We start from the raw sequence: 26,004 nt of genomic DNA, 5'->3' as shown, positions 1-26,004 counted from the left end.
ACTTTATTGTACTGTACTGTACTGTACTGTACATCATCTATATTTCATCCCCTAAAAAAGGTGCCATCATTCAACTTCAAACTATCTTTTCATCTATAAGAGCCAGAAAAGTTCACGTCCCAAAAAAAGAGACATATTTAGTGTCAAAGGAAATCTCTTCTTCTCCAACTACAAGAATAGAAAATAAAACTAGAACAAAAAACCGATTTTGAAATGAACTAAACAGCAATTAACAATTTAATTTGTGATGATTTTGCACTTGGACTGAATCTAATGTGACAGGAACTTGTCTTTCCATAACAGTATAAAGTATACTGAAAATATTCAACCGTTACTGCAGTATTTAAGTATCATTATGCCTTTCATGATAAAGTTTCATATATCATTGCAAATCAATGGAATTGCCAGCAAAATAGACGCAAATACAGAACTAGTACATCTGTTAACCATGTCTTGAAACAGTTAAATTTGGAAATGAATCATAATGTTTTTTTTGGTCCTCTGTATCACTGTATTGTACAATTCTTTGGTCAATTTGTGTTGCTTTTGAAAGTGCTTTAGTATATTTTTGTCCAGCCTGAATTCCTGAAACATTTGTCTCTGTTCATGAGAAGAAAAAAGAAAAAGAGGAAAAGGAACAAATGAAACAAATGTGGTTTTAATTTTGTACTAATTTCCTGGGTAATTTTCACAGATATTTGCAGGTATTTAAGTTATTCTTAGGGCATTTTACAGAGAGGGTGGTGCAATTTGGTACAAATTGTACGAAACAACAAAAAGTTTTCAGTCAAGAGTCTAATTCATTAAGATGTTTATTAACTATGAATCTACTAGGTTGTGAACCCAAAGAATGTTCACCAACTAAACCAACTTAACACTTTTACAGATTTTTCCTATAATTTGTACCAAATGTCCTAAAAATCAACTGTTAATCAACCTGCAAATTACCAAAAAAACAAAAACAAAACCCCAACAACAACAACAAAAAAACCCCCAAAACAAGCAAAAATCCAGGATATTATTATAAAATTAGTAGACCTTCAAAGTAAAGCGTTACCGTGAATTTTGCATACAGTATCTTTATATTTGCAACAATTTCACGTTTTGATGTGGCACTTAGTAACATATATGGGTCACTGATGCACACATAATGTAAACAGTAAACTGTTTTTCGCGGGAATTCTGATAGGGAGGAAGGGAGGGTGAGATGGCCAGATGTACAACAGTTATCGAATGTTTACGATAATTTTGCTCTCTGTACGACATACGATCAATAATGCTAAAAATCTCATAATGTACGATAATTTGATAATTTAGTACAGGGCAGCCTGTAACTGCTACGTCCCACAAGTTGCATCAATTGCTGCCTTACAGTGCTGTGGGAAATTAAAAGCTCACACTTTTGCAGCGCAAAAGAAAGATGCAACAAATTGTACAGTAGCCTTGATGTCTGAGGCAACATCTAAACATCTCACTGTCTAAATAGCTTCTAACATGCATGTTTTTACTCCGATATGCCTCATTTGATAAAATATTTTACATGAGTAATTTAGAAATGTTTTTGAGTCGTATTGTGACCTTGCTTCTTCAAACTGGGACTTTATGGTGCATCCTTGAACGCATCTCGTGTTGCAGCCAGCACAGGCGGCGGCAGCAGACCGTGTTTTCTGAAATCACACATTGACGCCTATTTGTTATCTTGTTAATGACTGTATGACATGTTTTCCTCATAATACAACAATGTTGAGCGTCTAACAGGATAGTTGAACATCTGGCAGCGCTGGAAGGAGGGGAGGAGAGAAGGAGGAGAGGAGGGGTTGAGCAGGAGGAGGGATGTGGATGGAGGTTTGTCATCTCTACATAAACTGGCCGGGGATTTTTCTCCCCCCACTCTGCAGCAGCAAACAAAGAGCAAGATGGAAAAGTCATTGTGCATGTTGGCTGCTGTGATTCTTCTGGGAGGTTTTTCAGTGCAGATGAACGATGCAGCTACTGAGAGTTTTTATTCATCGATCAACTCGACTTTAAAATCTGTGACTGTGGAGCCGCAGATTCGCAGCAGAGACGGACAAACTGCAGCAGAAACAAAGTTACTCACCAACACCACTGTCAAAAACACACAGTTGGACACCAAGAACACCAAGCAAGACAGCGAAGAAGTGAACAGCGATAAAGAAGAAGAATCACATGACAAGAAGACAGAAGATGAGAAACCTCAACTTGGTAGGAGAAAAATTATCAAACTACTTCTGAACTTCAGCCAAAAAGTCCAGGCTCACTTATTCCGTGAAGCCAGAGAGACCTCAGGTTAATTAAACCCAATTATTAATGTTATTTAATTGCAGTTAATTAATGATGCCTTCAGGGACCCGTTGAGCGTCTGAATTACAAGCTCCTCAGCTCAGCTTGTGTAAACCTCTAAATCAAGTGTAGAGGATTGGAGCTCCAATAACAATTATTTACATAATCGATTAAGCTATTAATAACTTTTTGGATTAATTGGTTATTAGTTTAGTCTAAAACATCATAAAGTAGTAAATAATGCTTGTTACAATTTCCTAGAGCACCAGGTGACATCTTCAGGTTGCTTCTTTTGTCCAAAACTCAAAGATTATCAATTTACTATCATATAACAAAAGAGAAAAGCAGCAAATCCTCAAATCTGATAAACTGGAACCAGCAAATGTTTTGCATCTCTGCTATCAAAATTGTCAGCTCAGGATTTACTAAGAAAAAGAAATGAAATGAAATATTAGTTCACATAATTTTCCTGCTGTTTGCCACATTTGTTAGAGCTCACTGAATTCCTAAATTCTGAGATATTGCATTTGATTTAAGATGGAACAGGCAGATTTGATACCCACAAGGAAATCAAAGTGTTGCAATTTCCTGTAACCCAGAAACCTAAAAGTATTAAATTTACTGCCACAGAAGATGAAGAAAACCAACATATTTGAACGTGCAAAGAAAAGCTGGAACCAGTTTTGCAGTTTTTCTGGGGAAAAGATGATAGTCAGTTATCAAGATTCTTGCAGATTAATTCTTTGTTGAGTGACTAATCGATTAATCAACTTTCAGCTCTAAAAAAGAATTTAAGAAGAAAAAGTTCTTTAGATTAGTGAACTCAAATATTGGTTCACGGTTTGTTTGACACATTTGTTTGAGCTTACAACCTGAATTTCCCAAAATATGTGGTCTTATGTTTCTTTACGAATACTTTTATACTTCTTGTCTTGGATTGATGTTATATAAAATATTTACAGATGCATCTAACAATTATTTTTTGTCAGAAGATAATGAAAAATGTCCATCATAGTTTCCTGTAGCTCTAGAGAAAATTGCTTCTTTTGTCTGACCAACAGTCCAAAACCCAAAATATTCAGTTTACTGTCATAGAAGACAAAGAAAACCAGTAAATGTTAACATTTAAAAAACTGGGATTAGTGTAGTTTGTGCGAAAATGGATTGACTCATTGATGAATTTGACGAAACTAGTAAACTATACAAATATTTGTTTCAGCTTTAAATATGTGTCATGGATTTGCCCTCAGTTTGTGTGAAATGCTAATGTAACCCTCCCCCACAACAGAGAACTTTATTGGACCACCTTTTTCTGTAGTTATGAAGATATTGCAGTGAAAGCATCTTTTGAGAACAAACAAAGCTGTTTTACCAGAACAGGTCGTGTTTGTGATTGTTGGGAATGTTATTCGTCGTTCTCAAAGCCATAAAATTCCCTGCAGCTGTAGCTCTCATCCTCCCTGCTCTGCTAAACGTTTGACTTTACTCTCTCTTGGCCCTTAACCGCGTCTCAAATTACACTCAAACCCTCCACGGATTCACTTATCTGAAGTCCGCTTTTCCTCTACTCCCCCAGACAAGCAGAGGAGGAGGAGGAGTAGGAGAGGGCCTCCAAACTTCCACTGTGCTGATCCAGGATGATTAGGGATATTCCACATAATATAAAAACCGCTGGGACCTCAAATTACATCAGCCAAGAGTTTGCTTACTCAGAGGAACCAGAAAGAGAATTTTTAACCCCTCAGCAGTCAACCCACAGCTGTTTCTGCATCTCCAAACACAAACTTAAAGATTTTATCTATCTAAATGTTTTGTGGTTCTCTTCCAGACTGTCCTCCCCTCGGCTTGGAGTCTCTGCGGGTTGATGACAGCCAGATCAGGGCTTCTTCCTTTGAGCGGACTGGTCTGGGTCCTCACAGGGGGCGGCTGAATATCCAGGTTGGTCTTAATCAAAGTGCAATGAACAGCTACTTATAGTGTAGAGATTCAAAGAAGTGCAACTACATTCGATTATACTGAGACGTCAGAGTGACACGTTGGTTTTTCTGGAGCAATCCTGTTGAGTTCAGATGAATAAAACAGTATTTATATAGATAAATACAATTACAATCGTATTTCATTATCAGTTAATCTGCCTAATAGTTTCTCGATTAACTGACGAATCGTTTGGTCTGTAAAATGTCAGAAAATAGTTTAAATGGCCATAAAAAGTTCCCAGAACCCAAAGTCATGTTTTCAAATGGCTTGTTTTGTCCAAACAATGATTACAACAGTTCAAAACTTCAAAATATTCAATTAACAATTTACATTTAATCGATTATCAAAATAGTTATGGATTAATTGACTAAATGTTTCAGCTCTAAATTAGAACAAAAAGAGCAAATTGAAGTTATGAAAAGGTGATAACTTTAATCACCATAATAGGTTTTTATACATCAGTCTTTGTAAAAACATAAATTTGTTCCTTTATTATATTTAAAATGTAAAGTTGGACAAATAACAGCTCAAAATATATTAGCTGGTTATAAATTCTGATAATAATGTCCATTCTTTTTTACATAATGTTATCATTTTGTTTCTCTTCATAGGTTCCATTTTAATGTCACTGCTTGGTCTTTATCCCTGATATTACTGGACTATAAAATAAATTGCTCACACACTCCATCGCTGGTTTTTGTTTGCTTTTATTGGCGTGTAAAATCATCAGTGTAACAAACTTCAGTGGCTGCATTTGTTGCAGAAAATTTTCTTTTTGATTATTTTTATACATTTTTTTCTACAAATGGAGTCTTTTGGAAATAAAGTAAGATAGTCTGTAATAGGTAGAGCCAGCAGTGCTATTTTACAGCCGCCGCCCTCTTGTTCTGCAGTCTGAAAGCAATTATTTTACAATCAGGTCAATACCAAAAACTTATGCAATGCTTCTCACTGACGCAGAGCCAAGAGCTTTTTTTGGAGTAGATTTAATGGATTCTGCAGTCGACAAATATTTCTGTGTAATGTGTGTTTTTTGATTTAGTCTGGTATTCACGATGGGGATGAGTACGATGGAGCCTGGTGTGCGAAGTACAAGGACCAGCACCAGTGGCTCGAGGTGGACGCCCTCCACCTCACCCTGTTTACTGGAGTCATCCTGCAAGGCCGAAACTCCATCTGGAGGTCAGGTAGTATCACCGTCAAGATCTGAAGAGTCTGTTGTTCCAAAATAAGATATCTAATGATTGACACACAAAACAAGATCGGTTACACAAGTAATTGGTTGATACTGAAGAGGCATATGAAGTATTGATTTCTTGAACTTCATCTGTCCTCTCTGTGTTCATTATAGCTGGGACTGGGTCCAATCCTACAAGGTCCAGCTGAGTAATGACTCTGTGAACTGGGAGACCTGCATGAATGGGACAGATGAAGCAGTAAGAACGACTTTTCTACTCTTTGATATAAGGAATGTACCTGCCGTAACCATTAGACCTCAAACAGATGAAAAACAGCTTTTTGAAGAATTTTTGCCGAAGGGAAATATGTAGCATTTGCAAAACAGTCTAAGGGATAACTCAAATGAAAACAAATGGGGTTTGTTATAGATATAGCAAGAAACTGAAATTTGTGGTTGACAACATAACAGTTTAACAGACTATGTGACACCTATAATAACATATAAATCAAAGATAATGAATGTTGAGAGAAGGACTCATTTTTTCACGTCAGTTGCCAAATAGTTCCTCTACTATGCCAAAATCTAAATGTTCAGATTTAAGTGCTCCTGTATGAAGATTTATGTGTGATGCGAGTCGAAATACAAAGAAATTTAAAGGTTTGTGCCTCAACCAAAAACACCACTTGTCAGTGTGTTGGACAGTTCTCTGGAAAAGTCTGGTCTCTTTTCTAGGAACTCAGGGTGAAACAAAATATTCATTGCTCTGTTTTTCATTTAAAGTCCATAACTGCCAAGAAGGTCATGTTTTCAGTCCCGTATTTCTGTCTGTTAGCCTGCTAGTATCTAACACTTGTAACAGATGTCAGTCAGAATTTATTAAAAGTTAGTTCAAGAATGTGATTTGGTTTTGGTGCAGTTCCAGGGCAGTTTTGTACATTTTTACCATTTGTACTTCTGCACGTAGATGAAAAAAATGACTGATTGTCCATCAGTATGTGTGTTTTCATGTGGGTCAAAATCCAAATACAGATTAACAAAACTAAAGTCTACAGCTACTGTGAGGCTGCATTTAGAAACAGCGGTACTTTAAACTAAATGCTAACATGTTTAGCGGGTATGATGTTCACCATCTTTGTATGCTAACATTTGCTAATTAGCACTAAACAAAGTACAGCAGAGGTTCATGGGAATGTAACTTGTTGCACAGGTGTTAATGAAAAAAGTTGCCCCTGCACACTTACTCCAAGCCACAAAATTTAATCAGGACAACATTTCGATCCTATTTGGATCTTCGTCAGGTCATAATGTTGTACAGGTATTTGGTCATAAACTAAATAATTGGACAAATTAAAGATATGACCCAATGATAGTTTGATAGTCATCAAAGTTATTACAATTCATCCTGAGGGGGGCATGAATATTTTGGCAATCTATCCAAACGTTGTTGAGTCATTTCACTTAAAACTACAAATGTCAGCCTGCTAGAGGCGCTAGAGGAAAAGTCAGAGGTTCACCAAATTCAGTATGATTCATCCTCTGAGGACCATGAATGTCTGTCCAAAGTTTCATAGCAATCCATCCAATAGTTGTTGAGATATCTAAGTCTGGATCAAAGTGGTGGTTGGACCAAAAGACTGACATTGCCATCCATAGAGCCGTGCTGCTAGCATGATAAAAATATGTAATTTTCTATCAGCTTTATGACGTTGTGCAGCCTTACATGTAAGTGCATTAGTACACTTGTGCAGGGGATCCTTAAATTGTTCAAGCCATATGATGCCACATTGAATGTGTACAGATATTTGAAGGGAATCAGTATCCAGAGGGTTCAGTGCTTGGAGTCCTTCCAGTTCCCACCGTTGCCCGTTTCATCCGCATCAACCCGCAGACCTGGTACGTCAACGGCACCATCTGCCTCAGAGCTGAGATACTGGGCTGTCGTGTTGAGGGTAGGTAAAAATACTCAGTGTTAGTAATTATCAAGATGTTCATTATGACTTACATGTCAAAATACATTAAAGTGTTGCTGTTTTGTAAAGAATTAGTGGGTAGTTTGTCTGTCAACAAAAGGAAACCAAGTTCACAAAACCTAATGTTCTGTTTCCTCGTAGATCCACATGACATCTACTCTTCAGAGCAAGAACAAGGATCAAAAGACGGTCTGGACTTCAGACACCACAACTACAAAGAGATGAGAAAGGTTAGAGAGCGTGAAGAATAGCTGCGAGGCCCTACATGCACGATGAGTAACTTTGTTTCCCATAAAGCGAATGCCAGGGTTTTTACTCAGGATGTTAACAGCTGCAGATTACCCCACAGTTCAGATTTAACCCTTTGAAGACTTTAAATCCAGCTTGTCTTCTTAACCCCCGAAGCTCATGAAATCTGTGACCGAGGAGTGCCCGGACATCACCCGCATCTACACCATAGGGAAGAGCTACATGGGTCTCAAGCTCTACGTCATGGAGATCTCAGATAATCCCGGCAAACATGAACTTGGTAAGCTCAATTAAACTTCTTCTTCTGAGCCAGAGTTCATCAGGTTTATCAAGTAACCCTGAGTTTAGCTGCTCAGCGGCCCAGTTCAACATCCTCCAGTGTTTACACAGGCCTGTTTCTGCAGCAGCGCCACACAGGGAGGCTGGGGTGTCTTGCAGAGGAGGCCTCTCTTATGTAAATAAACTGATAACAATTTGAAATTGGAGGCTGCACAGTCACCACCGAAAATGACACATTTCTTTGTCATACCGTCTTCAGATGCTGACTCGGTCTTAACAGTGAATTGTGGCTGCTCTACATCTGCCAAACAGTGTAAATAATTAAGTGGAGTACATTTAGTCTTTCTTTCTTCTAAGACAAACGGCATAAACACATTTGGAAATTGCTTCGCTCCCAAGAGAAGCCGATGGGCATTTAGTTTATTTATGTGGTGTTAACAGATGATATTCATTTCAGTGGTTTCATGGTTAAATAGACACTGGTGCCAAACGCAAGAGGAGCTTGAGGCATTGCTTATTTTTTCTTTTTGAGTAAGAACATACATGAAATGCTGATGTATCATGCAGATTTTGGGTCCTTGGAGTCTTGGCCGGTTTGTTCTTTATATTCAGGAATGTCTGCCATCAAGTCTGGCCAATCCATGTATGATTACTGGCAAAGTACTGTGTTACAGTTACACGCTGTTGAAAGTTTTATCTGAGAGACTGAATGTGTTCCTGATGTGCCTTTGGGCTTTAGCTAACAACATTCAGTTGTTTCATGTTTAGTGAGACCTTTAAGTCTCTGATTTTCTCTTTGGCAGGTGAGCCAGAGTTTCGGTACGTGGCAGGGATGCACGGGAATGAGGCTCTTGGCCGAGAGCTGGTCCTCAACCTCATGCAGTACATGTGCCGAGAGTACAAGAGGGGCAACCAACGTATTGTCCGGCTGATCACAGAGACTCGAATCCACCTTATGCCTTCCATGAACCCTGATGGATATGAAACAGCTTACGAGAAGGTGACTCAGAATTAAGTGATTCATTTCTTGTGGTTTTTTCGTGTAAACATACAAAAGTTATGTTTACTCACCAAAACGTACTGTGTATATCCTTGAGATCTAACAAGTGTGACAAATTCAAATGATACATTTTTAAAGTATTTTAAATCCTGCATAGGATTACGGTTTGTTTAAACTTTACGTCCATGTTACTGGCTTGCAGTGGTCTTCTTGCCTGCCTTCACTGGCACATTGTTGTGTTTCTTGGCACATTACAGCCACCTGTAGATCTGTGGAATAGTGTGAAGCCATTGGCAGGACTGTGTATCACGTCACCCACAGACATGCATGTGTGCATGTGCAGTATGAGACATAAAAATAATCTCATAAAGTCATAAAAAACTGCTCCATAGCTCCGCTAGGGGTCTGACACTCCACAGGGTACCTTGTGTTGTATGTGTTGGACTACAACTCGGCTGTTCATCAAAACTGTTGATTAAATCACTACGGCTACCAGTTTGATTTTGCTAAAACGTGATCGGATGATGGATACGGGAATTTCTGGAACCTCAAACTAAATGAGGCAGACTAACTTTGCTGCTGTAGATTATCCACGGAAATTACACTGTTACACCTGCACAGAGCCCCTAAAATCCTGAAAGATGACATTTTGTTATCTTGTGCTGACAGGATATTAACTTGTCTGCACAAGATGATATTGTGCGAACAGAGATAACTGAATATCTTCACACAAGATAACAAAATATGGAATGGTATTATTATTCTTTCACTCTTTAAAGAGCATGATGATGAAGTTTGGCACCCTGTGTTTAGTTAAAATGATGATGCATCTTGTCACTGATGGGTGACAGGGCTGCTTCCATCACTCATGGTAGACGGCACATTTATTAAGTTGTTCATTAAGACTCTAAGATACGCAGAGTATTATTTTATCCTAGATGCTGGCATGGTTTTGTTGTCCTGTATGTATGATGAATTCATGAATCCATCCATTGTTCTAAGTGAGTTTTATTCTGATTGATTGATTGATCTGCTGCAGGGCTCAGAGCTGGCCGGCTGGGCTGAAGGACGATACAGCTTTGACGGAATAGACCTGAACAGTAACTTTCCGGACCTGAACAACATCATGTGGGACGCTCAAGAGGCGGCGGCAGACAAATCCAAAGTCCCCAACCACTACATCCCCATCCCAGAGTACTACACCAGGGAAGACGCCACCGTAAGAGATGTTGCTGCTTCACAACAATGAAACAATAAATACACACTGTCGACCAGCTCAGGCATGTTTGTAGAAGTTGAAATTTCTAACTCTGGCGCCATCTGGTGGTGATATTGAGAACAACAGTAATACTTGTCAGTTAAAGATACTTGAGTCATAAAAATTACAATTCAACAAATCAAGATTTTAAAGACATCCAGTATCAAGCCAAATAATGTGATTTAGAAGAGAGACAAAAGAGTAAAATTCTGATTTTAACATATTAACAAATTATAAATATGTAAATTCAAGAGTGCTATACTTGAGACTGCCACAGAAAAAGAGGTGACATATGAAAGATGTTAGTTTACCAGTTCGTCAGGACTTAATGTAGGGCAAAGTGAAAAGCAGCTTTTGTTAGAGTTGTGTGTTGAGAGTTTGAGGAGAGGAAATGTTTCCATTTCTGTGGCATGCAAGACTCTGAATGTCCTCAAATCAGGAAATGATCAGAGCCAAAAAAACTGAGGCTTTACTTGAAGACTGAGCGTGGTCACTTAATGTTTGGTAAAAAGTCCCCTGTTGAAGCCAAAAATGTGCTGTGTGTGTGTGTGTGTATATATATCAGATGGGTGACAAATTAAAGGAAAAACTAGTACAGGTCTGAATGCTTGACCCCTATAGTGAGGGGATCTAGTGGCTCTGTTATGCTTTGGGGGACATTTTGCTGGCATGGTTTGGGTCCACTTGTCCCCTTAGAGGGAAGGGTCACTGCAAATCAATACAAAGTTGTTCTGAATGATCACCTTTATCCTATGATGAAACATTTCTATCCTGATGGGAGTGGTCTCTTCCAGGATGACAATGCCCTCATCCATAGGGCACGAGGGGTCACTGAATGGTTTGATGAGGATGAAAATGATGTGAATCATATGCTATGACCTTCACAGTCACCAGATCTCAACCCAATTGAACACCTATGGGCAGATTTTGGACTGACGTGTTCGACAGCGCTCTCCACTACCATCATCAAAACAGAGTTCAGAGACTTGTAGAATTAATGCCAAGTCGCATTGAAGCTGTTCTGGTGACACGTGGTGGCCCAACACCTTACTGAGACACTTTATGTTGGTTGTAATGTAATTTCTAAATTCAGTAATTCAAAGGATGGGAGAGATTTAGAAAGATTTGACTTATAGATATGAAATTTACCCAATACAATTATAAAGTTAACAGTCAGTTGTATTTTCTAGTTCTTGTTTTCATAATATGAAATAATATCCAGTAGCGAACAAAGTATTGAGATCTTTTACTAAGTAAAAGTAGAAATAGCACAGTATAAAAATACTCCCTTATAATTTTTCTATGCTATAAAGTCTTGCATTCAAAATCATACTTCAATAAAAGTACAGATATTACTGGCAAAATTTATCTTAAGTATTAAACGTAAAAGTACTCATTAAGCTCATTTACGATATGATGTTTATTATATTTTCGAATGTCTTTTGTTTTTTTGAATCAGATTCCTTGAATCAGCAGAAAAAGTTCCTTTAATGTCAAAGTGAAAACAGAACTAAATTCATTACAAATTGATATTCCATTTTACATGTAAAATATAGATCTGATCTGAAGAATGTATTGCAATATTAAGTACAATATTTCCCTTTTGTAAAAGTAGTCGAAACAGTGGTCAAGTTTAAGTATAGCAAAGTAGCATAAAATAGAAATACACAGTAAAGTACCTTAAAAATATACTTAAGTACAGTACTTGAATAAATGTACTTTATTACATTCCACCATTGATAATGTCCTCGGCTTCCAACTTGATTGTGTAGTTTGTTTGATGATGATGGGGAAAAAAATCCTCTGTTTCTCTCGCAGGTTGCACCGGAGACTCGAGCCGTCATCAACTGGATGCAGGATATTCCCTTCGTGCTCAGTGCGAACCTCCACGGGGGCGAGCTGGTGATTACGTACCCCTACGACTGCACGCGTGACTGGGCTCCCCAGGAAGACACTCCCACTGCGGACAACGCCTTCTTCCGCTGGCTGTCCACCGTCTACGCCTCCACTAACCTGGTGCTGGCGAACCCAGACCGCCGCATCTGCCACTACGAGGACTTCCAAGCACACAACAACATCATCAACGGCGGAGCCTGGCACACCGTCCCCGGCAGTGAGTCGCCTCCGTACTTTGAATGATTTAAACCATCTGAGAGGTTTCAGCCCAGAAATGTGTGTTCTGCTCTTGGAGATGATGACAGCTGTTGTCAATCAATGACTAGAGGACAATCATTTGTCACACGTTATACATTTAGGGTCTCCTAAATCTTTTATTTAATGCCCTTAATTTAGCATCTTCCTTTAACACACTGTGGACTTGTTCGTGTCTCCTGCAGGTATGAATGACTTCAGTTACCTGCACACCAACTGCTTTGAGGTGACGGTGGAGCTGTCCTGCGATAAGTTCCCTCATGCCAGCGAGCTTCCCATCGAGTGGGAGAACAACAAGGAGTCTCTGATCGTTTACATGGAGCAGGTCAGTCGGCTTCTACGGTTTTTCCATCTGAACAAAAGAAAATGACACAAAGCAATTTAAAAACTGCTACGTCTCAATCTCCTGTTCTTGTCAATCTGAAGCTGTTTCAGAATAAATCTTTTTTTTTTATTATTTCTGCCTTTAATTTCCTCTTTGGGGCCTCATGATGCAGCATTTTCTCTTTACTCAGATTCACAGAGGGATCAAGGGTGTCGTGAGGGATAAACTGACCAAAAAAGGAATCGCAGATGCTATAATCAAAGTGGAGGACCACAACCACGACATCCGATCAGGTAAGAAACTACATTTTATTTCTCTGTGAGCTTTTCTTTCTGGTGACCAGGGTAGTATGACAGAAAATGTGAAATAATTGGAACATCACAGTTTTGAGATGTAAATGTCTCGTTTGTGTGTTTGGAGTTGCATGGCAGTTTTTTTTCCTTTAGTTTTAGTTGTTGTTTTATTGATAACATTTATTTGATAGTGACATTCAAAAGATGACAGGAAATGAGAGGAGAGATCATATGTAACAAAGGTTCTCTGCTGGACTTGAACCAGGAAGTTGCAGTCACATGGTGTTTTACATCATAAAACACTCGTAGATCAACAGATGTGTGTCATTCCAGCGGTGGAGATCTCAACTGAATGACAATCTCTGTGAACAGATTCTTAAACGTGTTGACATCTTAATCAGTGCAAGTATTTCTTTCTAGATCTAATAGAAAAGGAAAAACACACAACACTGCTGCAGTTCTTGGTTCATTTTCTCTTATTCTCGTAAATGTTTAAATGTTTTCAGTGCGGCTGCAAAAGAGTTTTCAAAGATGGCTAAAAAAAGGTTCAGGATAGCAATTTGTTTGACTCAAAAAACATAATTGTGCCACCACATGTTGGATCTTTTTCAGGGCATGAAAAGCATGCATGAACCAAACTCTCAGGAATCAGACAAACAGTTCTGCTTGTGTGTGCTTGTTTGTCTGCATAGAGAGAAAAAACAGCTTTAAAGAGTTTGATCATTTTTCAGGAATCCAAAGCTTCTTACTTAAATCGCTCTTTTGCAACTGAGTTGAAAACTGATACAGTGAAAATATTTTGCTGAAAAAGCAGAAATAATAATTTATCCCCCCACCAAGAGGCTTTTCAAAATGCAATGAGACATTTCTTGAAAGTTGTATTTGTAGCCAGAGTCCTGTGATTATCTTTCACTCAGGCTTCTTCCCAACTTGGCTGTTGAGGCTCACATAGAGTCTCGAGATAAATCTGAGGGGTCACAAGATGGATTTCAAGAGTATCTAACTTTCATATTGTGACATTGTTTCTATATTTCTGAGTGAAACAGGATAGACAGGCGGGACATAATGTCGGGAAGAATTTGATTTGAACGTCATAATGAATCTTAGCTCTGAGCCACTAAAAGATGAAGATTGATTGATGAGTGGATGTCACGATATTATTGGTTGACATTGGTTGATTCAAGGTTGGTTTGTATAAAAATATGAAGAAAAGGATTTTTTGTATTTTTTTGGCATTTATTGTTAAACAGGTGCATGATATGACAGGGATGTGATCTAAAAGGGTTAAAAAGGCATTTTATCTCGACTTTGATGGGATGAGAAAGGAGAAAAAATCTTCATGTTTCACAAAATTATGTTTTTTTTTACACCACTTTTCCAACTTTTGGCCTTTTTCCTGTGAAATTCTGGATATTTTCATTTCTTCATAACCCTAAAATGTCTACAAATTAAACAATCTGAGAATGAACAATTACTGTTTTAACTGTTTATAAATCATGTCCACATTTAAAATGTCTTAATTTTCACTAAGCTATCACTCTCACTCTCTCCACTAGCACAACTAATCCACTCCTGAGTGCATTAAACCTTCACACAAATGCAACTTTTAGGAACATTATCTTTAGATTTTGGCTCTAGAGGTAACAAAATCTTTTTTCTCTTTAAATTATTATATTTATCTCCTGCAGCTACTGACGGAGACTACTGGCGTCTTCTGAACCCGGGCGAGTACAAGGTGGTGGTTTGGGCCAAGGGTTACTTCCCGTCCAAGCGTCATTGCCGCGTCGGAATGGAGCCGCATCCCACCATCTGCGACTTCATTCTGACCAAAATGCCCATTGAGAGGCTGAAGGAGATCCGGGCCAGAGGAGGGAAGATCCCACAGGACCTTCAGCTGCGTCTCCGAGCTCTGAGGCTCCGCAAGCTTCGCACCAGCACCAAGGCCATCAACCGCCGTAGGGAGAGTCAGCAGGCGCAGGCAAGGAAAGCTCGGTCCACCGGGGCCCGGAGAGTATGAGAGGGAATGAGGGGCCGACAAGCCTCTGAGTCTGATCTGGATTATGGGTTGAAAAAGTTCAGCCTGAGAAGCGTGTCATCTGGGAAAAGTGCCAAGTCCCTAATGGTTATTACTGAGAGAGGACACAGTTAAAGGGTCATTTCACCCAATTTGAAAACACGCAGGCAGTTTTATGTGCTCAGATTTCTGCCGTTACACCAATACAATAGATGTGCATATGGTGATCACAGCATTAAAGGACAGGTTCACAATTTTTCAAGTCTGTCATTGAAACATTAGAAGATCCCTTAATGATGCACTTACAATGTAAGTTATGGGGACAAAATCCACAGTTTTCCCTCTGTGCAAAAATGTATTTAAAAGTTTATCTGAAGCTAATATGAAGCTTCAGCCATCAAAATGTGTCAAATCAAGTAGATATTTTTCAACATTTACAGTCTTAGTGCTAAAGTTCCTCTTTTTGTTACTATGCTTCCACCGCAGCTCAACAGGGAAACACTGTCTGAGGAAACACAAAGAGGGAATTTGATGCTAAAAAAGACTGTTAATGTGGCAGATATCCTCTTGATATGACTAACTCAGACTGCTGAAGCCTCATATAAGCTTCACATCAACTTTTAAATGCATTTTTGCACTAAATGACTGTGTGGACACACTCTGGATTTTGGCCTCCATCACTTCCATTGAAAGCACATTTGAAGGATCTTTTAATATCCAGTATGAACAGGAGGAATGATTACAGCGAGGAAAACCTCTTTCACTGTTACTATGGACACCTGACTGTTGTTCTAAGACACGCTTGAAAAATGTGAACCTTTCCATTAAAATGTGGTAATTGAAAAATTCATCAATGATGTATTTGGGTGTACTGACCCTGACAGTCACATAAACCTACAAAAGTGACAGAATACTTTCCAAACAGGGTTTTTATACCAAAAAAAAGATACAAATTGCAAATGATAATATCCAAAATGTTACACAAACAAGTTATGGAACTTTTTGGAGGATAGTGGACATTTAACATTTATAGAAAGTCTTTCTTTTCTTGAATGATAAAAGTTTAAAATCACTTGTTTTTTTTTTGTTTTGTTCCATTAAATGTTTATGTATCTGATCTGTAAAAAGACTGAGTTGAAGATTTAAGTGTCAGCTGGTCTGATCTGTAACGTTGCTCTAACACTGTTTGTTTGACAGAAGTCCAACAGGACCACAATGTCTCTAATAAATATTCCTTATTTGTGTTATCTGTATTCTTGAGTCTAAATCTGAGCCTAATATGAAGAAAAGCGGGACAGACTTCTTCTCTTTGCTGCTGATAAGTTTGGCTGCCATCTAGTGGATGGTAGGTGGAAGAGAAAACTAGGAAATAAAAATACTTTGCTCAAACACAAAACAGTCAGCAGTGCAAAAGAAGCTAACATTTTATTTCAGTGATGATAAGTACCATTTTAGTATCATTGTTGGGATTACTGTCTGTGTAAAGCCATGTCGGAAACAACAGCGCGAACCCCCTCCTCCAGTTGTGATCACTCGAGGTGACAGTGCATACTGAGAACATTCACTTAATCCGCAACAACATACAGGTTAAAACAGGACCAAGAGAAAACAAAACAAAAACTGTTAAAAATGAACCCGGTTTCTTAAGTTGCTATACCTGAAGTGAAAATGGCAGATAAGACACTTCTCTCCGAAGAGCGTGTGAATAAGTGAAATAAAAGCAGCAGGGAATCTGCAGCATGGCTGCTCCTTTAACTTTCAGTTCAGTCACTTTAAAAACAGTTCACTTATCAAATCATTTCCATTATCGGCTGTGTTTTTAATGTAAGTAACTGGAGAAAAGAAACTGGCTGAACTGAAAGTGAACTGAACCCCATTTGTGACAGACTGATCACACATTTTGAGCTTCAAACTGAGGTACGAAGTGTTAAAAGCGGCATTCCTCATTACACACAGGACCGTGATGTGAGCTGAGAATTATTAAGTTCCATCTGTGTTCAGAGAACTTCTTGATTTTTTAAAAAACAGAATTGCTCAATCGCGCTAAATTTACTTAATTTAAACCCATAATAGCAGATGTTCACCTTTAGTTCTCAGCTCACTGCACAGAAGAACATATTTTGGCATCTGACAGCTCAACACGGAGCATCATCCTCACATAAACATGAAAGGAGGATCTCCATAAAGGCTGGTATGCATAGTAGTTTATGTCTATCTTTTGCTTACATAACAACACGTTACTATCTATTCTTCAGTCAGTCAGTATAGTACTGCAACCAGTTTAACATTAAGGTGAAATATCCAGGCATGTGCTTGGCTTTTATACCGACAGCAGCTGCGCTACGCTGGTTGCAAACTCAAAAGCATCGATGACGCTGAAACAGTCAAAAGATTGTTGTCCGTTTTTTTCTCCTCAGAGAGAAAAATGCCTGGCTGGTCTTCCTGGTGACAACGTTGTAAAACTGAGAAACTAGATGTGATAATCAAACACTGATGTGGATCAAAACTCTCTTCAAAAACCAACAAAATTAGTTCTGAAAACGAGTCAAAAGTTTCTTGGCAACGATTTCAACGGTAAAACTAAATGATGCTGAAGCAACTTCTTAGTTGGCTAAAAAAAAGTTGCCTTGTGTATCCGTGCCTTAATACTTTAAGGACAGCGGATTTTGCATGAGAGAAAAGTCAATAAGCAACTGATTAGAGGAGAGAAATGTACTATTTTACTTTGCATAAGTGTGAAACATTCGCAATACTGGTTTGTACAGGAAGTTGATCTGGAAAATGTCAATGAGATACTGGGTTTTAAACAGAAGTTAAAGGATAGTTTCACAATTTTTCCAAGTAAAACAACAGTCAGACGCCCAAATTAACATTGACGCATGTTTTTCTTGCTGTAATGATTCATCCTGTTCATACTGACCATTAGAGGATCCTTTCATAATGCACTTACAATAGTGACGGGAGCCAAAATCCACAGTCCTCCTTCTGTGCAAAAATGTATTTAAGAGTTTATCTGAAGCTAATATGAAGCTTCAGCGTCCAAATGAGTCAAATCAAGTAGCTGCAGCTGACAGGAAAACACTGTCTGGGGAAACACAAGGAGGGAATTTTTACTTAAAAAGACTGTTACTGTGGAAGATATCCACTTTATTTGACTAACTCAGACGGTTGAAGCCTCATATTACTGTGGATTTTGTCCTCCATCATAAGCACATTTGAAGGGGATCTTTTAACAGCCGGTATGAACAGGAGGATTATGATTACAGCGAGGAAAACCTGTTTCGATGTTAATTCGGGCATCTGATTGTTGTTTTAAGACAGACTTAAAAAACTGTGAATCCGTCCTTTAACTGACAGCAGCTGGACTTCCATTCATAGGCTTCAAAGATAAAAAACACACAGATTGTGAAGGAAAAAGAGAAGTAACTAGTCCTAAAGTGATGAAACGAGGGGTGCAAGTGAAAAACAAAAACACAGCAGGAGAGAAGATGTCACTGTCCATGAGCGGAGTGGGAAAGGCGTTGATGTGATGATGAGGTCCTTTAAGTCGGGGGGGAGGGGTCAAAGTTCAGATTGTATGAGCAGAGAAGCAGCACCTGTGGAGAAGGCATGAGCAGAGCGGAGCAGCGGAGGATGTCGAGTCGAGACGACCGACAACGCGCGCCTGTTTCTTGTTTGTCTTGCTAAGATTCAACGTCTGTCCTTTGCATCCTTAGTGTTTTTTCTTCCCGAGACAGCGACATCGAGATGCGCCGAGTCACAACGTCAAAGTTTTCTAAACTGCTATAGACCAAAATTAATCTTTAGTATGAAAAAGAGCCACAGACGACCTGCAGAGTCATTCAGTGAACGAGAGCTTAAAAGGTTCAGACTTCCAACTGTGTCCTCAGTCTGGATGGGAGTCTTACTTTGCTCGTTTTTGTTTTGTTGCCTCAAAGTCTTTTTTTTTTTTTTTTTGCATTTTTATTTTTAACTTCAGGGTCAGAGAGGCTGAAACTTTCCATCAAGTGGCTGCAGCCTGATCAAGGGTCCACAGCTGTAGTCTTCTCCTCCTGTAAATCTTTTTTTCCCACCCAAACAAACTCAAGTCTGCTTCACATCTGCCGACCTGGGTGTAGAAGTACTTCAAAATATTTTCTAAAGAATTCCTTTTATCCCTCTTAGGTGCCAAAAGGGTGAGGCTTTCCGTACAGATCGTCTACAAGAGGACCAAGAATATCACAATATTCAACTAAAGTTAATTTAAGCTCTAATACTGAGATTTATTAATCTTGTGTGAGACGTCTGTATTCGGTAAACTCCACCCGTCTGGCACGCTGAGCACTTTAAAACAAATGCCGGGAAATTCAGGGTTCCTACAGTTTGAGATTCTTTTTGAAATTTTGATTTTTGGTTTAATGGTTTTGATATAATTTATACCAAAGTACACAACTTTGCACAATAAATATCTGCATATTAAATGAGAGGAGTCTACAATCATAGAAGATATGTTGCATAAACAGAACACAGGGGCAGTGCAATTCTTTTCTACATTTTTACTGACTTTTTTGCAACTTTTGTGCAACTTATCAAACTGGGAAAACACTAAATGCTTCTTCTATATATTTCCAGACATTCCAGATTTGTGCAGGAACCCTGATTATTCAACTACTTCTGTACCCAGGTCTGCAGCGCGTCGTTCTCCGGCAGCACCGGATGCTAAAACTTAGGCTGGTAAAGAGCCACTCGTCCGCTGAGGCAGCCCGAGGCCAGCTGGCAGTGCGTCGGGGAGAACTTGGTGGTGAGCACGACGTCGCTGTGCGAGTAGATGGAGCGGATCTCCCTGAGGCAGCTGGTCTGGACGGGCAGGCAGTCGGCGAGCTCGCCGCAGCGCTCGTCGAAGGCCAGCAGGCGGACGCCGTAGCCGTACGGGGAGCAGATGAGCCGTCCGTCCGGGCTGAAACACAACTCCTTGATGTAGCCCCTCCCCACGTTGGCCTCCTCGATGTAGTGGGTGAGGCGGAGCGAGCAGCGGGGGGAGACCAGCGGGCGGGTGGGCGCTCCTTCCTGGAACTCGTACACACACGTCCACTGGAGAGAGACAGAAAGAAAGATAAGATAGCGTCACAGCGGCGCCTGGAAGCATTAATTATGTTTGTGTCATCGCTGGAAAGACACTTGACGTTGCTCCCGGATCTAAAGTGAAACCAGCAAACCATTAGCAGCTTTTTATAGTGATGTTATAACAAGCAGAAGGCAAAAAATTCCAATCACCAAACATAACAAACTGTGAATAAACGGCATTTTAAAAAGCTGAATGCGACAATGTTTAACCCTTATTTTGGTTCTGGTGATGATACAAGTGTACTAAAGAAAATAAACTCAAGTATAAAAAACGAATTAATTTCTGCACTTAATGTTTGAGCTAGTAGGGCTGGATGTCATGCCTCAACGCTTTTTGGGTACAAATTGACATGTGTCCCTCAACATACTGAAGTAGCTCTTGTTTTGCTTATTCTTTCAGTCAATAGTTCCTGATTTAAATCAAAATTTTGCCAATTTTAGACAAGTTTATTTAGTCAAAGTTCTTGTCAGCAGTTTCTGTTTAGACAACATCTGAAATCTTTGGCCTCTTTCCGTAAATAAAGAGTTTTGTAAAAGGAAATGTTTATATTTTTCAATTTTTTAAGTATTGAAAAAAGTATTTGGCACCAAAAGTTAGATATATCATTGACACGAGTATCCAAAAAATCTACCGTCCTTATGAGCGAGTTGATGAGTTTTGTAAAAAGAAGAAAAGACAATCAATTGTTATGATTTTTGATTATAGGCTTAATGACAGATACCTAATGTTCACCATCTATGTGGCTACTTTTAAAGAACTTCCTGAAATTCCCCAAAACAGGAATTTATTGTTTATACTCAAAAGATTTTCTTTGCATTATTCCTATAAGCTGAAGTAATGATGATGCTGTTCCTTCTAGACAACAAGAGGTCATAGAGTTTATAAGTCTAGATGTATAAAAACAGTCTTATTTCAGATCATCCACATATGGAGAATCATTCAGTAAAACAGCTTTGAGATGACAGGTGTATCTACAGCTGACTGTCTCTGACCTCCTGGTCGTCCATGTTGCTGGAGCAGCGGATGAGCGTGGCCCAGCCTTTCGGATGGAGCTGCAGGGAGGTGATGCAGTTCCCTCGGTCCCGCTCTCCTGGGATCTCCGGAGTCAGAACCTCCAGGCTGTTCCTGGGAGAAAGACCTGCGAGACACAAAGTGTGTGAGAACGTTACAGTCTATCATCGTTACACCTTCAGAGTAGAACCTCAGCAGATGTCAGTTTCTCAGTTTTACTCCATGAGCGTCTCTGACCTTCTCTATGTGGGTGGAGCTTGCTGGAGTCGTTTCCTTGGCGAGGAGTTCCAGCCGACCTGGACGCTGATGTGCCTCCATCTGCAGTCAAAAAAAAAGGTCAAAAGTCTTTTTTTTCTAACTTGAACCAACAGCAATGAGGCTTGTAAATGTAATATTTAGTCAACATGTCAATAATAATGACAAATACATATTATAGGTTATCAAGAGCCCAAAGTGTGACCTTAAAACTGCTTAATTAATGTTTAAAATGGCTTTAAAAAACCCAAAATATTAAATTTAAACTGACATCAAATGAAAAAACAAAGTAACTTTTTGTATTTATAAAACTGTAAACAGCAAATGTCATATTTCTGCCTAATAAAGGGACTAAAAACGATTACGTGAGTCTTGTTCAACCAAATGTAAATAAGTGTAAATTTAACAGACAATAAAAAAAATTGGAGAAAAAGTGAAAAGACACAAAAAAAATAGAAATTATAGAATAAAAATGGTTCAAAAAAAGAAAAAGGTGATAAAATAACTTAAAATATGTCCAGATTGTTTTTAAGAATGAAGAGAGACTGTGATCTGACCTGAGCTGAGGGGGGTCCGTCGTGCTCGCAGCATGCGGTAGCTGCCCACCTCGAGGGACTGGGTGAGGTCCAGGTCGTGGAGGATGAGCAGGTACCCTGAGGAAGTAGAGATGAGCATCTTGGAACAGTCGGGCGTCAGGCGCATCCTCATCAGGTATCGGGTGTGGAAGAACTTTTTGTGCGGGCAGCCGTCCTCTGTAAATCTGCAGAGGAAAGACAGATACGGAAGGTTTGATGGTGTTTTGTTGTATAAGAAACAATCCACTGTTAGACGGTTTGTCTGGATCTGTCGCATATTTCAGGAGCATCAGAATCATCATCGTCGTCTAATTACAGCCCCAAAACACCCCATTCATGTCTTTAAATGTTGCAAAGTTGCAGGTTTTAGTACAGAAAAGAGAAGTTAATTAGACCAAAAGATTATAATGTAATATGTTGCATTTTGCAGATGATAAAATTCCTGTCAGTGAAAACTCAAAATCCATAAATGTCAGAAATCTCAATTTATTGCTACAGAGTGAAAGATATATAGATGGTAGTTAATGAGTGAATGAGGGACACAGCTTTTTATTTATATCACATTATGATGATAAACCGGAGAAGATGTGCTGATATCATAAAATCTGCATAACATATACATATGTAAAATTTTTATTGAAACTGTCCGATCACTCACTCAACGACACAACCAGCACATTGATGTTTAAATGTTGATAAATTTCTAATATATACACACAAATACATGTACATGATGCTCACACATGCACACACACACACACCAACCTGTTAGTGTCCCATGTGATGACGTTGCCGTCGAAGCCAGACGTGACAAGGAGACGAGTGTTGGTGTCGTACTCGATGTTCTTCACCCAGCTGGCGTGGCCGTGCAATGAGCAAACCTTCGAATTCAGCTTTCTGAGATCCCATAATGCAATGGTGGTGTCGTCAGAGCAGGTGGCAAACAAACGATTGTCCAGAAACCTGCAGGGAGCAGAATTTCATTTAAGATTCTCAAAAGACTCTGGGAAGCGGTTTGATCACTCATTGTTCATCTAACAAAAATGCGTGTTAACTGCATAAACAAGAAGGAGGATGTTGCACTCTTACTTTAAATCCTCCCTGGACGATTTGAAGATTATAAATATGCACCTTATGTTGTTGACACAGTCCTCGTGGGCCTCTGTCAGGGTTTTGATGTGCCTGGATGAAATAGGATCAAACAGCAGGACTTCGGTCTGCTCGCAGGCCACAGTCAGCACAGACCTGAGGAGAGCGGACACACAGATCAGAGACGAGCGATCGCAGAGAGCCGGTCTCTTTGGCCTTGTCACATCAGCTGATTTATTTTGTTTTCAATTCACGCACAACATTCTTAAGATTTATGACACCGTTTGGATCCAGATCATAGACGCTGATGTAAAGGAAAAGATTAATTAATAAAATGACATCCCGATCAGTGATCAGAAGACCAAAACAAGCCGAGAAAAAATAATGAAAAAAAACAGAGCAGCAGGAAAGAAACACTCAAAGTTCAGATCAGATCAGATCAGATAATACTTTTAGCAGGAAGGCAGCTTAAAAACACAAAATAAACATAATAAAAACACAGTAAGACATTTGACCACTATGCACGCAATTCATAATAAAATAAAAGATGTATGTCAAAAAGGAGAAAAGAGAAAAATAAGTAAATAAAGTGCTAAGCTGTGTGAGGAACTAAAAGGAAATAATAATTAGAGCTGCAACAATTAGTTGAACAACAGAAAATTAATCGCCAACTATTTTGATAATCTATTAATCGTTTAAGTATTTTTTAAGCAAAAGTGCCAAAAGTTTGCTGGTTTCAGCTTCTTAAATGTGAAGATTTGGTGCTTTTCTTTGTCGTACATGATGCTTATCTGAATATATTCGGGTTTTGGACTTTTAGTCGGACAAAATAAGACATCTGAAGACGTGACCTGGGACTGCGGGGAACTAAAACTGATATTTTTCACTATTTTCTGATATTTTACAGGCAAGACGATTGATTAGTAATGAAATGAATTGTTAGTTGCAGCTAAAATGATAATGTATTAGAATTAAGAGCACATATTGCACATGGAATGAATTAAAACAGGTCTGTTGGCAAAAGAAATCAATTGAATAAACTGAATATAATGTATATTTACACTCTACTACATCCCTGACTGTGATGCAAAGGTATTAAGAGGGGGCATCACTGTACCAACAGTTGTAATAATATAAATGAGATTAATTAAAATGTGCCATAAGATGAATTTTCTCATTAAAGTCCCAAAATATCAAAGTCTGATGTTGAGCAGCTTCAGGATGTTTTCATCTCCTGCAAAAATGTTTGTTTCCAGAAAGACTTTACTGTGTATGATGGACATACGAGGGTAGATTTGTTTCATAATAACTCAATTAAATCTCCCAAGGATGAAAAAATAAATGAATTATTGAATGTGAGTAAAAAGTCATTTGAAACCATAAAAGTCTTCCGATAAAACTATAGAAGAGCGCTGCATTTGATTACATTATTCTCCACTTTTCTTTCACTGATGAGCTTTTCTCTTGTGCTGCTGATCACTGTTGAGATTTTGTTCAATTATTAGGAAACAAATGCAATCCCATAAGGACGTGTAGCATGTTTAGTTCTGTCCTGATGTCTGATGAGCCCACAAACAGAATTTGACCCAGACTGGTGGTCACAGCTTGACCTGGTTTGGCTGCAGGATTAATTTCTTACACCTGCTGTCTGGTCACTGAGGGCTTGAACCTTAGTGGGCTCTTTGATGGAGATTACTGAGAGCGGCTTGTGCAACACTTAACGGGTTTTGTTTAGTGAAAACATAGAACTTAAAGTTGTTAGTAAGATTGTGAAATTAATAGTTTATAGTTGCCAAGTCAAAAACATGAATTGAATGACCATGAATCAGTCCAGAGAGATGTGGCATATGGTGCTATATTATAAAAACTGTACTTTTCCCTGTTTGTACTACCTTGTACAATGTGCTTTAGCAATACTGTACTTCAATATGATCATGCAAATAAAGCCTATTTGAACTGAATTGCATATGGGGGTGAATTTAATGATGTCAATTCAAGCACTTGCCAGGCTCATTTATCTACTCTTTTCAATACATTTCAAAGCACTATTTCATATTTTAATGATTTTCAAGGCCAGTGAAGACCCGGTGAGCATGAATATTGTAGGTTAAGGGCCTCAAATGTTGTCTTACCCGTCCGGGGAGTACTCCAGGTTGAACACCGCTCCGTGAGTCTGAGTGCTCAGGTTGACTGACTCTGCAGCCGGATTCATTGAGCAGTACAAGCTGGTCATTGTCCTGAAGTTATCCCTAGCCGGGTCCACAAACACCCCTCGTCTAATAGTCCTGCTCTGCAACCAGGAAAACAGACTATTCCCCCTGATGATGTCGGTGCCGCCGCCACCGCCGCCGCCCCCTCCTGTCTCCGGCGCGGCGGCTGGTTCGCTGCTGGGCTCTCGCTCCTCAGGCGCCGGGGAACTGGCGCTGCGCGCCGGCCGGTCCGGCCCGCTGGTCCCCGGCGGTGAAGGAGAAACCCTCCGAACGATGTCATCCTCCTCGTCCGAATCGTCGATGTCCTCGGGGTCTTCCTCTTTGTCGGAGGCGCCGCCGCTGTTGTCGGGCCTGTCCTGCGACTCGTCGGCGTCCTCGCTGTCGCTCTGGTGCTCCGAGCTCATTGTAGCTTCTCCAGCGTCCACACAGCCGTTTGTGTTTCGGGGTTCAACGGCGAAAAGTAGACTGACTCCGGTCACCTACGGAGCAAGAAACCCGAGTCTTCCTCAAACTGCTCAAGGCGCCATGGCGGTAGATTTTAGCTGCATTGGTTACAGTGGCCAAATTATATTTTGTTGTCAGACTTGGCAGCGCCTGCGCTGATCCGCCGCGCGTCAAACTAGACAGAGCTAGCTACCGAATGCTACCGGAAGATAGCTAATTTAGCCTTCAAAATAAACGCGCACATTGGTTTTTAAAAATACGTCGTGTGCGTTTTAAATAAAAACAAAAACGTAACAAAGCCATATCCAGTACGCAGTAT

The 26,004-nt window shown here is 39.4% G+C and overlaps 2 protein-coding genes across 3 annotated transcripts; one reads left to right on the top strand and one right to left on the bottom strand.

Moving 5' to 3' along the window:
* Positions 1-1,653: 1,653 nt before the first annotated feature.
* LOC137200340 (probable carboxypeptidase X1) lies at positions 1,654-16,244 on the top strand. 2 transcript variants are annotated; one of them, XM_067615070.1, is made up of 13 exons: positions 1,654-2,223; positions 4,130-4,239; positions 5,321-5,460; positions 5,630-5,714; positions 7,257-7,407; positions 7,570-7,658; positions 7,834-7,957; positions 8,760-8,956; positions 9,996-10,175; positions 12,033-12,327; positions 12,551-12,690; positions 12,881-12,983; positions 14,672-16,244. In XM_067615070.1, exons 1-13 carry the CDS (start codon positions 1,917-1,919, stop codon positions 14,998-15,000), a joined length of 2,250 nt encoding a protein of 749 aa, XP_067471171.1. In that variant the 5' UTR covers positions 1,654-1,916; the 3' UTR covers positions 15,001-16,244. The 2 variants fall into 2 exon arrangements, with proteins under 2 accessions (XP_067471171.1, XP_067471172.1); XM_067615071.1 differs by lacking the exons at positions 1,654-2,223; positions 4,130-4,239 and having other exon boundaries at positions 5,369-5,465.
* On the bottom strand, positions 16,071-25,877 carry wdr32 (WD repeat domain 32). Its single transcript, XM_067615074.1, has 7 exons — positions 25,164-25,877; positions 23,074-23,187; positions 22,708-22,905; positions 21,925-22,127; positions 21,350-21,430; positions 21,094-21,239; positions 16,071-20,067 (listed from the first exon to the last, which is right to left on the bottom strand). Exons 1-7 carry the CDS (start codon positions 25,643-25,645, stop codon positions 19,696-19,698), a joined length of 1,596 nt encoding a protein of 531 aa, XP_067471175.1. The 5' UTR covers positions 25,646-25,877; the 3' UTR covers positions 16,071-19,695.
* Positions 25,878-26,004: the final 127 nt, after the last annotated feature.

The sequence above is a fragment of the Thunnus thynnus genome, chromosome 16 (assembly GCF_963924715.1).
Source record: "Thunnus thynnus chromosome 16, fThuThy2.1, whole genome shotgun sequence".
Classification (NCBI taxonomy): domain Eukaryota; kingdom Metazoa; phylum Chordata; class Actinopteri; order Scombriformes; family Scombridae; genus Thunnus; species Thunnus thynnus.
This window is presented reverse-complemented; position numbering and strand designations above follow the sequence as displayed.